Source organism: Poecilia latipinna, unplaced genomic scaffold, assembly GCF_001443285.1.
Source record: "Poecilia latipinna isolate Pla-1442-1.1 unplaced genomic scaffold, P_latipinna-1.0 Scaffold39, whole genome shotgun sequence".
NCBI lineage: Eukaryota > Metazoa > Chordata > Actinopteri > Cyprinodontiformes > Poeciliidae > Poecilia > Poecilia latipinna.
Genome location: NW_015112655.1, coordinates 441258 through 457531, shown reverse-complemented (window position 1 = coordinate 457531; position 16274 = coordinate 441258). Strand labels below are relative to the sequence as shown.

The 16274-nt window shown below is 41.0% G+C and overlaps 1 protein-coding gene across 8 annotated transcripts in view; it reads left to right on the top strand.

Annotated features, from left to right (window-relative positions):
- macf1a (microtubule actin crosslinking factor 1a) overlaps positions 1–16274 on the top strand; it is a 222836-nt gene that overhangs the window by 64547 nt on the left and 142015 nt on the right. For 7 of the 8 annotated variants that reach the window (XM_015046202.1, XM_015046193.1, XM_015046256.1 and 4 more), the window contains one exon: positions 12438–12499. In XM_015046202.1, the coding sequence (XP_014901688.1) occupies positions 12438–12499 (62 nt within the window). Of the gene's footprint in view, positions 1–9093; positions 9941–12437; positions 12500–16274 lie in introns of those variants that run through there. The other variant, XM_015046218.1, reaches the window with a different exon arrangement.

Here is a 16274-nt window from a genome sequence, read left to right as displayed (position 1 = left end):
AGCTGCCTGTTGCTTTCAATGGGCCCCAAATGCCTGAGGCCAAAATCAGTTGAAAGCCAAAAATTTACTTGGATTTTAATGATGTTTGGTAAACCTTAGATTTTGGTCACTTAAAATCATTATTCATAGTGATTAAATATTTTTTGGAAGAACGATGTTCAGATTGCTCAACCTACATACCTTTTGGATCTTATTCTTTTTGTGAAGCTATTAACATTAATACGTTTGGCAGAAGGAGACTGTGACTAAGAGCAGTTTACATAAATTTAGAAACTGCAGATTCAACACAATTTGAAAATGTGCAGAACTTTGTGCCATCAGAACCTGAATTTGAATAAGTTCTGTTCCGGTTTCCATTGCTCTGATTGAATCTGAATTGCTCAACTTGAACCGATTATGTTTAGGTTGTCGTTTGTTTACATGATGCTGAGGTTTTACGGCAGAGTCATAAAGTGAGTGCGGTTCTTTGATTAAAACGGATTATTATCAGCTCCTCATGTTGTTTACATTAGTGCTTTAGGAGTGAAGATAAAAACCAGATGTTAGCAGATGTGAATTGAGCTTTAATTTCCCTGGGAGTTTGTCTTTTTTATCTTTACGAGGCGGCGTTTTTAAAGCAGCCCTGTCAGGTTGATGACCTGAAATGTGTGTCGACAGTGCTGTGTGATGAGATTAGCTTTTTATTTAGCTGGCCTTGCTGTTGACACTTGTGATCTCTTGGCTTTGACCGTGCAGTGATTGCTCTAAAGGTCAGCGTCCGCTGCATGGTGTGAACCAGGCAGAGATACAGCGGGGTCACAGGGGTCACACAGGCTCCCTGCCTGTTTCCTCCAGTACAGCTTTTCCATCTTGGTTTTATGTATGAATATTCGCCGAATGAGGAGGTATTTTTAATGTTTTAGTCGTGCCAGTGCAGATTTATTCTCTGTGCTAATTTGGTCTATTTTTGGTGAGTCAGTGTGGCTGAATCTCTGTTGGCCTCTGCAATCTTTCTTCTTGTTATCATGCAGGGTGAGGGAGAGGACAGGGGTAATTGGGCTTTGTTTCCTGAAAACAAGAGCTTTGCCGCTGCTCTGTGTGTGTGTGTGTGTGTGTGTGTGTGTGTGTGTGTGTGTGTGTGTTTGCACTGAATCTTGGCCTGTTTTGCCACTGAAGCGAATCCGTGCTAAGCTGAAGTCGTTGACATTTTTTGGGAATCTGCAGCAGGACCTGTGACTCATTTTGACTCGAAACATGAACTTTCCTTTCTTTTCCCGGAAACACTCGTCACCTGTCAGTTCCCGGAACAACAGGAACCAGAAGACAGCTTGTTGGAAATCCTAAAACGTCATTAGCTGTTTCCTTTACAGATGCACGCATATCTTTGTCTATATATACATTACGGTGTTTACATTAAATTAAAAATTAAATGCAAGTTCCACATGAATAAGCTTGATTATGTGAGAACCCATTAAAAATCCTTATGTAAATAGTTACATGATATTCATAATGTCTCAGATGACAGTAGCCTATAGTTAACAATCCAGCAAGTCCAATGCACAATTTTCTACTTATAATCTTTCAACTAAATGATGACAATTATTTAGTAAGAGAATTAAATATGTTGCACTTTGTTGCTGCGCATTTTAAGAATAATCCTGAAGGATTCACACATGCACAAATGAGCCAGTCGCTTCCTGAGCAGGTCGTTCAGTGACTATAACAATAACTGGTGATGATGTGACTCATGTCGCCTCATCCCAGTGCAAAAACTTTTTATTAAAAAGACAATGTTTTCAAATGGTCATGTTTCCATGAAGCGAATGTTCATAAATTCATACATTCGTGTAATTTTATGGTTGTTGGACATGTAGGCAGCGTCTCTGACCTCTCGTCTGTCTTCAGGTGGGTCAACTTCCCACTTGTCATCGGTTGAACCGCCTCTCTGCCTGTAAGCCCTTTGTGTTTAGTTTGTGGCTGTGTGAATCTGGAGTTGGCTCCCGTTAATCCGTCCTCGTTAGCTTGTCTGGGGGCCAGACCCGTCCGCCGCCGGCTTCTGTTTCAGCCTCCTTTCCCGTCCTTTAATCTCTTAATGGCATCTCGGGGTGTCACTGCCAGCCGTCTGTCTGACAGCTACACCGCAAAAACACACCATCTTACCTTGTTTTAGTCAGTAATTCCTTAATATTGATGAAAAAGTTCTAGTTTCACTGGCAGATTATTTCACTTATTATATGGAAAAATATCGTATAAGAACTCGAATACAAAATAAATAAAATGAGGAATGTTAAGCATCTCGTGAAGTTATAGTTTAGTATAAATGTTACATGTAATACTTAATAGAAATACTTTATCTTTTAACACATCAGCATCAAATTACAAGTATCAGATTTATGGAACAAGCAAACAATTGAGTTTATTTCAAAGAAACATGAACTGGGCTGGGCATGTCAGATTTTTACAAATATCAAACTTTTTCTCATTAAAGCAGTATAATATTCATTTCCTTATCTTATTTATTAAATAAATTAAATTGTAAAAAGTGCAAGCCTTTTTAATGCCAAAGGCTTACATGACAAATTATCACATTGTGACCATTTCTTAGTGACTCATCTTATGAGTTGTGATTTTCCACAATTTTACTAAATAGCATTTTGAGGTTTGTTGTGACTGATTGAACTAAACTTATATATATATATATATATATATATATATATATATATATATATACATATATATATATATATAAATTTATCCTCATTTGTTCCTCATTTTTGATGTTTTGGTTTCGTGTTGGTTTGGTGAAAAGTTTCCTGCTGTCAAACTGAGCTGCGTTTACTGCTGAATAAGATGTTAGAAAGTTAACTGCAGCAGTGTGAAACCGGTCCCACTCTGCCCCCCAAAGGCAGAGTGCAGAACTGCAGCCTGTTCACGCCAGCTTCAGGTCAGTCTGTCTCTTTAAGGATGGAGAGGCGTTCAGGTGCGTCTGCTGATGCGGTTTGTTCCTGAGCGGTCGGGCCCCAGAATGGCGGGTCGGGGCCCCAGGGCCCGGCTCAGTTTCCATACAGGAAGAGTTGAACTCTGCAGGTCACACAGCTGCAAGGAAACGGCATGAATTTTATTCCTGGCCTCAACTAAACTTTTTCTGATGGACAATTTTGTGTCTAGAGACTTGATAATTCATTTCATTTGTTGTTTTATTTTATTTATTTCGCATATTTAAAATATCTTCCAGTTCCAGTGTTAAATGTTCATTAGAATTTAAAGTTTGTTGATCTTTGAGAATATGTTCTTGCATTTTTATGCCATTATTAACGTTGTATGACATGAAAATGGTCTCAAAACAACATTATCGTTTATCGCTCATTTTTTAACCTCTGGGACATTTTATTGTCCCAGAAGTAAAAAAATAACCTTTTTTTTTTTTTTTTTTTTTGCATCTTTTCAGTGCTTCTTCTCTTCCTCGTTAAATAAACCAAAATATTAAAGCGTCGTTCTTCCTGATTCTCCTGAATGCCTCACGTTTCAGAGCTGTAATTAATGTCGGAGTGATGAACATCCAAGGTTACAGGATGCATCACTGACATCTTCCTCTTCCTCGCCTCTGCCCTTCATTTTTCACAACATCAGCAGCGACTCACACTCGTCACATTCAGATTAAAACCTGATCGAGTCGCTTCGTTTCCAGCGTCTCAGTTGGAATCGGCTCTAAACGCCTCGCGACGTGCCGAGGCGTGGACGTATTTCCATGCAAAGCCGTTTTTATGGCCATCTCTCTCTGATAGAGCTGAGGAATTTGTTTGCAGCCTTTTTATCATTCTGTGTGTTTGTATGAAGTGTGTGTGCTTCTGTTCCTGCCGGTGTTTGGATGACCTTGCTGAGGGAAATGTTGCTGACTCGTGGCTTTGAGTCGGACCGGGGGGGAGGGGAGATTCTGATGGAGATTTTTCTGGATTTTTTTTTCAGTCATCTAATATAAAAACGGTTCATAAAAACTTTCTTCATCCAGCCGTTTCTATTCTGCCTCACATCTCCCCTCGACGCTGCAGAGCTGCATGCTTTTTACTGCTGATGTGACCTCTGACCTGAGAGCTGACAGCCACATGAACACATGGAAACAGAATCACACAAAATGAGTGGAAACGGCATGAAGGCAAAGCAGAACTGTTTTTATGTGTTTCTGGAGATTTTCAGAAATAAGAGAAAGTAGAGACAAACAGAAATAATTATATTTACAGTTTTAAAGATGAATGTCACCAATGAACTGGAAATGTTTTGAATTCATGCAAAAAAAAAAACTCTGAAAGGCTGGTCTCTACTGCCCCATTGTGGCGACAACTGGAACTTCATCCCCTAAATTCTCCCCTACTGCCTCTAAATTAGTGTTTTAATATGATTTTAATGTATTTGATGCAATGATTTTATGGAGAAAGGAAATGTATCTGACTTCTCTTTGTGAATTTGTAAAAATTAAATGAAAATGACTTGTGTAGAAGAAGGAAAAGACTTTTAATTGTAGCTTCCTTTCTATAGCTTAACTCGCTGTGATTGGCTGCAGGGTTTTGCTTTTTAGGATGAGGATTTTATCTCATTTCTGTTCACTACCTGCTATCAGATACTTGATAGCAGATTTTAGTGGTGTCTCTCTGTGCTGTGTGTGAAGAGAGCTACCAATCTATGATTTATCTTTCTTATTTTGAAATAAATATTGCAGCAGATGCCATAATTCAGCAGAAACCTGCCGACTGATGTAAACATACTATGTCTTCTGATTGATTTGTTGTTAAACTTATGGCAAAAATAGACATTAAGAATTCAAGAATGCAGCAGTTTTCACGGTTTGTCTTTGAACACAATTTTGAACATCAAACTCACTGAGTGAACATGGTCTGTAATATAAACTATTATAAAAAATCTTATAGACTTTGTTAGAATAAACTACTTGTTAAACCCTTAAAGTGGATCTAAAATGTCACAGAAAGTCTTAAAATTTCTGTTTTTCTTTTTGTTTCATACGATATAAAAACTCCAAAGTTCAGAAACATCTTTGTTTTACAGATTTAGCTTTGAGTTTAGGAAACTGATGTTTCAAATAAAGCTGATGTAATTTGTCCAAAGAAACCAGTTTCAGCTTTGATTTAATTATGATTAAATCATTTAATTAATGATTCTGGGTAATGTATTTCTGTTGTAGTGAATTGGATGAGCCAGAGTGATGGAAAGTACCAACCAACTCCATGACATCATAATATGTAATTATGGCGATTAGAAAAGGCAAAACAGGAAGAAAACTAATTTCTGCCTCCAGGTTATAATCAGTTTCTACCTTAAAAAAAAGTTTAAATCTTTGAGTCGATGTTAGACTGAGAGTTAATCTGCAGCAGAGCTGATTGTTTTTAGATTTATCTCGTCTGTGTTTTGTTTTGTCTGTCGGTTGCTAGGGTAAGATATTCATACACACACGCACGCGCGCGCACACACACACACATTCAGCAGCTGTAGGACCTCATGGCTGCCCAGCCTGAATCACGCTGAATCACGTCGGCCTCCATGCAGCACACAGTCTGCAAAGATAGCTTCACAGATGGGATGCATCACTCGGCCATAGCAACACAGGTAAACACGGTGCCCTCCCCCCCATCATCCTCTTTTTAATAACTCATCATATTGGCACACACAGGAAGTAAGTTGTGTGTGTGTGTGTGTGTGTGTGTGTGTTTCCTTCAGCATGTCTAGCAACCACACACACATGTTGGGCTCAAATTTCCGTTACATTTCCTTTCTCTAACGGTGAGTAACGGCTTCAGTCGAGCCGTTTGCTTCAGAGGATCGGAATCTGAGCCAGAGAGAAACCGAGTGGGGGGGCGGAGAGAGGGAGAGAAAAAGAGAGAGAGAGCATGGGGGGATCAGAACCACAAGAGCGACCCAGAAGTTGTGCAGGAGCTGAGAGATGCTGAGGGGAAGACACAGGTCAGAACGGAGGGACTGAAAACTTTGATCGATTACATGGATTACCTATCGGACCCGGCGGTTCTGACCCCAATCCTGGTGGTGACCATTCACTTAATCACCGCAGCTGGGTTCTGGTTCTGCTGCCGCCGCCGGACCACCAGAACCGAGCCGGGTAAAGTCCAAACTCTTTTTTACGGCGTTGTCTTCTTTAGTTCCATGTGCTTCCTGTTGAGGCTCCGCCCCTTTCTGCTCCGTCACTCCTTTGTGCTTCAGACATTTTTCGTTCATTATCGGTTATTTCTGACCCGGTCCATGTGATCCGCTCCGGTTCTGTTTGGATCTGGTGTTTGTTCTTCTCCTTTTATGGGCTTGTGCTGCAGGATCTCCTCTTTGCTCCTGCAGGAGAAACGGCTTTATTTCCACACTGCAAAGATACAAAGTCCTGCCAAGTTTTTGTATCTAGTTTCTAGTGAAAATAAGACAAACTAACATAGAGTAACTTTTTAACAAGATGTAGAAGCTTGTTTACATAAATAATTCCTTGTACTGGTTTTCAGTAAGCATTAAATTAGACTGCATGATAAATGAAAGAAGCTCAGAAATAAAGGCCCTTGTAGATAGAAAGAAAAATCAGAAAATTTTAGATTGATCTCAAGTTTTTGAGTGTCGTCTTCTCTGTGACACAGAACTGGACCTAAAGCTGCTTTAAATTTCTCGTCATTATGTAACCATAGAAACCATATTCACTCTGTGAGTTTCTGGGGGATCAGAACTGGTTCTGTTGGACCTTTAGCTGCTTGTTAAAGATAACAGAAGAACTGCTGGAGGACGAGAGTCAAAGTGCAATCAGATGAGACATTTTGGCTCTGGGCTCTGGTTCGGCACCAAAGGGAGACCCGAGGTGACGCAACGAGCCGGATCAATAATTCTGATCGGTAATCAGGGCAGTGGGTGCTGCAGGGACAGGAGGAGGTGGCGGTCAGAGAGGACGGGTCCAGACCTGATGGCAGCTCATCAGATTGGATCAGATCAGATTTTCTGTTTACTGAAACTGTTTAATGAGAAGAAACCAGCTGGAGGAAGGAGGCGGGGCCAAACCTATGGAAGAACAACAGAGGAAAAATATTTACCGTTACAAACTTTATTCACTGGTCGGTCCACTGAATAAAACATCATCCATCATTTTATCCTTCATTTCATACATCCTTCTGTAATTTTATCCGTCCATCCATCCCTCCAACCCTCTATCCATCCATCCATCTCTCTCTCTCTCTCTTTCTCTCTCTCTCTCTCTCTCTCTCTTTCTCTCTCTCTCTGGTTTTTCCATCTCTGACCTCTGTAGATATTTTTACTTCCACCTCATCTAGTGAATATTTTGTTCTAATCTTCAGAAACCTTCTATAGAAAGTTCTGGGTGCTGCTGAAATGGATCCCAGTAAACGATGGAGGCTTGGCAGGAAACGGTACTGGAATCATCTGTGTTGACCTGATCAGCAGCTGTACCATCTGGCTAATTAGCACATCATTAAGCAGCTGTGTGATCATTTTCATCCTACAGCAATCAAAACATTTCATTAATGTACCAGGATTATGTTGTAAAGAAGCAGCTACATCATGGTTGGAACTAAAACTCCCTGGTCTCATGTATAAATCTTTTAACCAAGGAGGATTTCTGTTTGGTTTTTGAGGCGTTGCTGGGGGTTGCAGATGTTGGGTTTTGGGCTCAGTGTTCTGGATGAGCTGGGGTTTCATTCTGGTGTGGTTCTGGTCTTATTTTACGCATCACAGGAAATGAAACCTGGCTGGCGAGCGTGTCAGGGTGTGGAGCGTTACGCGCTGCTGGCTCATGTTGTGGTAAATGGTTTACACTTTCTTTGAAATTACTGTGCTGAGTAACAGTCATTCAGGGTTCAGCTGATTAATATATGTATTTATATATATTTAGCCAATTAAAGCCCTTATTCAGTTGAAACTTATTCAGTTAATGTTATCAGATTTTCAATTCATGTAAAGACAGAAATTCTAAGAAAATTTCAAGTGTCAAACTCTTGGAAACATTTGGCCCCAACGTCTAACAATAAGCTGACCGAGCATCCTCACCCTAAAACATTTGGCCCCAACGTCTAGCAATAAGCTGACCGAGCATCCTCACCCTAACAGAGACCACATTTGTTTTACGGAAAGTTTTTACCTGTTTATGCTGATTTTAGTTCATTCTGATTTGTGTTTAAAACTGTAATATATAGGGATGTAAGATCAATTTATAATGTTTCTTGGGCCTTCCTGTCTGCTGGGTCTTTCTGTTTACGTGTTTCTGACGACATCTGCTAACAGCAATGGACAAGAAGCCGCTTCTCCCGAGTGATAACTTCTGCTTCCAAACGATCGGAAAAAATAATCTTCAGTTGCAGCTACGGCTTGGCGATTTGGCTGAAAACTTTATCACAATATATTGATAATTACTAATTAATTTATTGTTTAAATATCTGAAATACAGCCTACCTGGTGGGATGAGCTTTCCTGTTTATCCAGCTTTCACTCCGCACCGTTTTAAGCAGTTATGAGGCATGGTGGTGAAACTTTAAAACTGCTGCTGCGCAAGTTACTCTACAGATTGTTGCTAGGCAACCAAAGAGAGAGAGTGAGTGAGTTGAGTTAGAGGGTTTTCCTCTGCCTACACCTCCCAGCATGCTATGCAGTTCTGGATCAGATGTTATTGAAATTATTGAATTATTGGACAAATTTTCTACTGACATCGCATGTCTATAATATTATATATTATTATTGATTCATTGTCCTGTCCTGCTCTGACTAGCACTCTGAACATCCCTCCCACTCAGATTGGTAATCTAATCACAGACGGGAAGATGACGGAGGGAGATTAGAGGTGAAAACTGGAAGCGAAGGAGGGAGAGAGGGATGAGCGCGTCCCGAAGTATTAGAGGCGTTAGCGCCGCCGGGTATTTTTAGTCCCTAGGAGACGGGAAAGGATTCACTCAGGCAGGAATACAGAGATCACCTGGAAGAAAGGAAAGCTTGGAGAGGAAGGTGGTGTTGTCTGACCTGGTCAGCTGTTGCTTTGCCTGGACCAAATCCAATCTGCTGGGAAAATCAGGACATTATTTAAAAATCAGCTTTTATAGACAACAAACCTACTTTCTAGGACCTCTTCATTTTTTTGGGGGGGGGGATGAGCTGAACCTGTGTCCTCTCCAGCTTTGATTAACTCATGATAAGGACGAAGTCCGTCTCAGATTACAGGCTTTTCCCCTCAGAAACCACAGAGATAACCCCAGAAGAAACGCTTCAGGACCTTCAGAGATGTGAAAACCAGCAGCTGTAAAGGAAACGAAGGAAAGCAAATGATCTGAGTCTGGATTGTGTCAGCTCTATTAGGAGGAGTTTGTGTTGCAGAGCGAGGAAGCCGTTCATTTGAGCGCCTGATCTGAGGAGGATTACATCATCTGTTTGGTCTCACTTCAAACCCCCTGATGTGAAAATGTGGATTTACTGGAAAAGCGGGAAGCTTTCTGGGCAACAAGTGCAGAAACAGAAGGGATTTGACAGCAAGAAAGCGGAGCAAAGATAGACGGAGAGCAAGTGTCAGAGCGGTGAGGAAGTAGAGCCGCTGTGGGGGCTTTACCGGGGGAGGAGCCTCTCCTTACTTTGACACTCACACGTGGGACAGCAACTGCTGCTGGAACCGTGAAGGGGCAGAAAACGGCGACAAGCCGGACAGGTCGGCATGGCGGCTGCCACAGGGATCCAGGACGGCTGAGAACTGACGGATCAAACCGCAACAGAGGAAGAGGAGAGGCGGCATTCCTTCAAACTGGTCCTACCTGCCTTCACTTCACCCTGACGTCTGGCTGCTATAATTATCCGACTCCTGCTGTGGATTATGCTGCAGCGGAGAGCCTGATCCGATCCGGGCCGGGCAGCATGTGGACCGACTACAGGAGCGAGAGCCACCTGAACGCTCACCTGTACTCGCTCATGTGCTGTGCAGGTCAGTGCGTTCCTGCGGCGTGTGTCTGTTTGCAGAGCGGCTCCATGTGTCTGAGCCGATCTGGAGCAATCACGGCGGCTCTGGGAGTGTGTGTTGTTGTGGTTCCACCGCGTGAGGTGGGTGTGTTCATGCCAACAAAGCTCTGCTGTGTGGATGAATCAGAGGCCGACACTCATGTCCCCCTCTCATCTTTAGATAAACCTGATCAAATTATCTCTACCCTCGTTCAATGGTTTCTGGTTTCTGATGGTTTTAACTCGTCTGAAAGTTTCTAAACCTGATCTGATTGTTTTTACCCCTAAATAGATGGTCTCTCGCTCTGATATGATGGTTTCTAGCCTCACGCTGATAGTAACTGGATCTGAATTAATGGTTACTAGCCCTGATCTGATGATTTCTAAACCCAAATTGATGATATTCAACCCTTATCTAAAGGTTTTTAACCCTGATTTGATTGTTGCTTTACCCTCATACTTACGGTTTTTAACCCCAGCATGATGGCTTCTAGCCCCAAACTAATAGTTAGCCCTGATCTGGTGGTTTATAAAGCTGATCTGATGGATTATAAAGCTGATCTGATGGTTTTTAGAGCTGATCTGATGGTTTTTAGAGCTGATCTGATGGTTTCTAACCCTAATCAGCTGTTTTCTAACCCCTGATTGGAGCAGAAGTTTTGACTTGTTCAGCATGTGAATCTGAAGTGTTTCCTCCTGCTGAACTGACTCAGCTTGACCGACAGGTTTGGGAATCGAGGCGTGTTACAGGGCTGAGCACATTTTGCAAGAGCGTGTTGAAATATTTGCTCTTCCCCTCTGAGTAAACCGCTCTGCGCTCTGTCGGTGCGTGTTCGTGCTGCACGGTCCGTTTCTGATTTCTGGAAACGATTCCAGCTTTTGGAGCTCGACAGATGAAGTCGTTGGCTGTGTTGAGCAAATATTTGTGTGTTTTCCCTGTTGGTGTGAAGGAGAAAGACAAGATGTTTCAAGGAGGAAGTGATGGTCTCCTCACCATGGCAACTGTACACAGCAGGCAGCTGATTGGCTGGAAACAGATCTGCTGAAATGACTGGAGGGAAAAACCATCCATCAGACTCAATCTTCATTATTTAATCTCATCATTTTTGCACCTCTTCAAGCTTTTTTTAATTATAAATGGTATTTGGAGGGTTGGCAAGTGGAGACGGATATGAGCAGAGGAAAGATGACAAAACAGTGGCTAAACATCAGCCTCTATTCCTGGCTCTGCTACCTCACTCTGGCCTCCGTCTGGGTGGAGACGAGAGCCTGGAGTTAACCTCAACCAGCAACAGAAAAACTGGGATTTTTTTTAAGGTTTGAGTTTGATGTAGTGCAAGTAAAACGCCTTACAATCAGAAAAGTTGTGGAAACATATAAAACAGAAGGCCAGCTAAAATCACTCTTCTGTTTTTTGCCAAAAACGGATAAATTGGGAACATGAATCACTCTGGATCTGAACAAAACATTAATCCTGGTTTTTATAACCAGGTGAGGAGACAAGTTAACCATAACAATTGGAACTGGGAGAATTTTCAGCTCTTTGGTTCTCTAAGTATGTTTAACTATGTCAGTCAAGTTAAAATCAGTTCAGCACTGCAGTTTCCTTTCTTTAGTTTAAGAGTTATTTATTTTTTTACCTTAACAACCAAAAGGAAATATTTTATCTGAAAATTGTCAGGCGTTTGACTCAAACTGAGTTAAAAAACAGTTCATCAGGAACACTTTTACCAGACCGTCTGGCTACGTTTAAACACATCACTTCTGGACTAAGACTTTTGCACAGCTCAACATTTCAAACATTCTTTATTTACCCCAAAAGGAAATAAAAGGTCGTAGCTCGTTTCATACAGGTGTCTTCAGAGTCGCTGTGGGGGCAGGAAAGATCTCCAGTAGCAGCCAGTCTTGCAACCAATCTGAAGAGGCCTCTGACTGAAGACTTTTGCTATGCGACAGTCTCAAGTCTGTTTATGGAAAGCTAACAGCTCGACATCCAATAATCCACAGTAACATGTCCTGGATAACACCATCAGTTGTTTAGCTCTGCTGATCCACCTCATTTGCTTTTGATGCTTCTTTAAGTCTTTGTATGTCCAGTGGTTAGAAAGCAAATCAGAGGGAGTTTGAAGTAGAGGATAAGATCCTGCAGCCATCCTCCTCTGAGTGACATGGAATAATCTGACTGGGTTTTTTTAGGGACTTAAAGTTCATCTATTTATTTTTAAATATTTCCTGTTTCCCATTATGATGGATGGAAGAGATGATTTAACTTCCTCCTTCTCTATTAAACTCCTCTGGGATCTGGGGTCACAGTTCAGACGTTGTTTGAGCTTTTGTGATACTAATCAGCTCCTCTAAAATCTAAAAACGATATACTGTTGGCACGGTTACGCATTGTAAATGTCTGAACTGTAGCTGTAAATCTTGTTTTTCTGTATTTGATGATGTAATTAATTACCCTCCATCCTGTGTTTCTCTCTCAGATGAGCGGGACCGGGTGCAGAAGAAAACCTTCACCAAGTGGGTCAACAAGCATCTCATTAAGGTAGGTTCTAATGAGCTCAGCTGGTCGCTTGGGTGGATTTTAAATTTTGATTTCAGTTTTTAGGGTCAGAAATAAATCTGAGCTACTTTCTAAAGGCGTCTTTCTGCTGCACTACGGGTCGGGCTGAACAGAACTTTAGGCATCAGTTATTACATGTGGTGTACCTCAGGTATGAACCCTTCGTCCCCTTCTTTTACATTTACTGCCCTCTCTCAGTTTAACGTCCGGACTTTGACTAGATCATTGCAACACAGTGATTTATTTCTTTTTCAGTCATTTTCTATCAGATAAGTTGCGTTTTTTGAGGTTTAGCCTGAGTTTCAGCAGAGTTAGGGTTAGCGGTTGTGTGCTAACCCATCATCATGATTTTAGAGTAGATCCACAGACGGGTCTCTTTCTAACTGTCCTGCCTTGACCTTTGCTCACCGAGGATGTTTTCCCACCTGATAGTCTTTCAGTTTTGTTTTGATTGGGGAACAAAACTGCAATATTTTTAATTTTCAGCTCCTGTGGTTTTCTTTCACACCACACTGTTAAAAACAATTCAAACTCTCTGATAACCCTGTTCCCCTCCTGGCCTGAGGGGGCGCTGCTTCATGAACCACTGAAGGAAGCAACACGAAAACCTCAGAAGAGGACACTGAGAGCAACTTCCTTTGTCACGACATGTGAACAGAAATGGAGAGGCATCAGATGTTAGCGGTTACAGGCAGACCCAGAGACATTTCTCCCACTAGGACTAGACTCTCACGCTTGTTTTGCTTGAAGGAGACATTCCTTATCAAAGGAAAACGTAGCTTTCCTTTTAGGACGGCGCCAGGAAGATTTTGTCTCCATTTGATAGGATGATAGCCATCTGACAGCCGACTATGACAAATGATGGATTATCACAAAACCCTGCAAAGTTCATGACCTGGAAGAATTCAGCTGTTGATGTAAAACTGCTGATAAATAAGCCATGCATGTGGTGTCGTTGCTTATGTCTCATTATGTGGTTGCATCAAACCCAATAGAGACATGAGACAAAAACAGGAGCGACCGACTTCATGAGCACGTCGCATTAAAACATGTATTTAAACACAGCAACATCCATGGCGACGTCCAGTGACACTGAGTTGAAATCTGAATTATTACTGCTGGACTGTAAGCAAACCGTTTATCAGGGTTAGTTGGTTGTTGCTCATCTTCAAGTTTTTCCTTTAACTAGAGATAAATATGGAAAAATTATTCCAGGGTTTCCTCTACATGTAACTGATTGTGCCGCACTGCTACAGGGAAATTAAAGCCACCTTCAGAATAAAGTCCTTTTTTTTTAATGGATGTTAAAACTCTGTAAAACTCTTTGTAAGATACAAAAATAGACATATATGACATAGCCTATATTTGAACAGCTGTTTTAACCATAATCAAAGTTTGAAATGAATTTAAATATGATGACGCGTTAAAATGTACTTTATTTTGAAAAACAGACGGCTCCTGCCTGCTTGGCTGCAGCTGGTTACCGTTTGCTGCACCACTTTCAGGACTGAAGAAAAACTAGACGGGATAGTCAGAAGCAAAGGGAAAGAAGTAAAATAAGGAAGGTTACGTTGAATGCATGTTTAGTTGAGGCCTGTGAAAATGACCCTGAAGTTAACGTATGTTTTATTTGAACCACAGTAACGTAGTTAATTAACTATCACCACTTTAAAAAAATCAGAGGAAACCCTGCATTTATCATCAGTTTGGGATCATTTTTTGACAAGGTCAGAATGCACTCGTAAAAAACGTCCTCTATTTTTAAATTTTAGACTCGTAATCATGACTGAAAAGAAACATGGAGGTGATTTACCTTGTTCCTTCACCTCAACTCAAACATTCCCGTCTCTCCATTGAGTCCAGTCACTTCACGTGTAGCAGCGCCAGGAGAATTCTGGGTATTTCTGTCACATGACCCGATGAGGGCGCGTCCGTCTGACCCCATAACTCTGGAGCAACTGTCATCACAGCGGGCCGGTCCAGCCCTGTAACGCAACCCAGAATCTGCTGGCAGAGCTGGACGGACCGCTGTTTGGAAATCTGGGTCAGGGATGGAAGATGAGAGAGAAATCAGCTTCATTTCTGGATTTATTCTTCCGTCAGCCTCGGGTTATGAATTCATGTCACAGCAACTTTGAAAAGCTTTGAGTTTATTAGGTTTTTCAATAAAGCTAAAATCACAGGTTGTTAAGAAACTAAGTAGTTTGGACAAGGCCGAAACGATTAATTGAATTAATCTGATTAATTGTGAAACTCGATAATAATTGTCAACTAATTTATTATTTGATTAATCGTTAACTGGAGTAAACTGACTTTAAAAAAATAAACAGAGCAGAAACCAAGCCAACACTGCAGATAAAATAAAAACATTTTGTATTTAAGACTTAAATAAACTTTCTTTGTCTGTAAATCTGTTCTACCCGAAACTCCTCAAGTGACAGATTTAAAAAAATCTCCTAATAAGCAGATTTTGCAATCCAACCATTAGTTGGTTAATCCCAGAAAACCAGATGAGCCCTTCACTGTATTGATGTCAAGTCGAGCAGAAAGGCCTGAGCTTTTCATATTGTTGAAATTATTTTCTTAGTTGCAGATGAATCCTTTGCTCTGAAGGGTCAAGTGTTCACTAAAGTAATAGTACTACATTTTAGGCAATAAAATGTTTACTTTCTCCTATAAAAAATAAATGTATTAGCATCTTTTAATGTATTGATTATATTGTATTAAAAAAGATCAAGTGGTTTTAAATGAAGAATCTGATCAGTCTTCAGAATAATCAGTCGAGTAATTGATTACTAAAGTAATTGTTTGTTGCTAACTTAGTTTGGAGATTTTTCTGATATTTAATTCAAACTTTGCAGCTGTGACAAATAAAACTAAAGGCATTGTGGTGCAGAAAACTGAACTTCTAGAGAACGATTGCAGGTTTATCTGTGCAGCCAGTTTAAAGATGCAGCAAACAAAAAGAATCATGTTAAAGTTTCTTTATCGCCTCTTTCAGAGTGTGGTGAGAAAATGTTTGATTCCTAAAGCTGATCATATTTACATCCTGTACATTCTGCTGCTTGTTGCTCTAATCTGTCAGCTCTTAGAGCGGAAACCAGCAGCTTCTCAGCAAGAACGGAAAAACAAATCCAGACATAAAGCATAGAAATATTGAAGGAGTAAAATCAGAGAAAGAAAAGAGAAAACAAAGCAGTGAGTGGTGTCTGTCCTCAGCTTCCCACAGCATGACATCACTGCTCCCAGTTTCCTGTTTGCTTTGTGTCTGCAGTCTGGAATGCTGTGGCTGCTCAGGTGTGCAGGGAGTCAACAGGTGTGTTTATACAGCGCTGACATGAGCCTGAACAAACAGCAGCTACCTGCAGGCATGCAGGAACCCACTCTGACCCTGCAGGCATGCAGGAACCCACTCTGACCCTGCAGGCATGCAGGAACCCACTCTGACCCTGCAGGGTGTTAAACAGGGAGCCCATGTTGCAGACCGGACGGCGCAGCTTTTAGGACAACTATTTATTTCTAAATAAGGCTATCTTTAAAATGTTACCATGTGTACTACACAGCTACAGCTTTCATTCATCACTTCAGATTATTATACAATATTAGAAATATGTAATTTAATAAATAAATCACATTTTAAAATAAGAAAATGAACATTTATTGCCTAAAATCCAACAACAGAATTCCTTTAGTGAAAACTTAATTATTCAAAGCAAAGGAACCGTCTGCAGATTAAATGCATACATCCAACATCAAC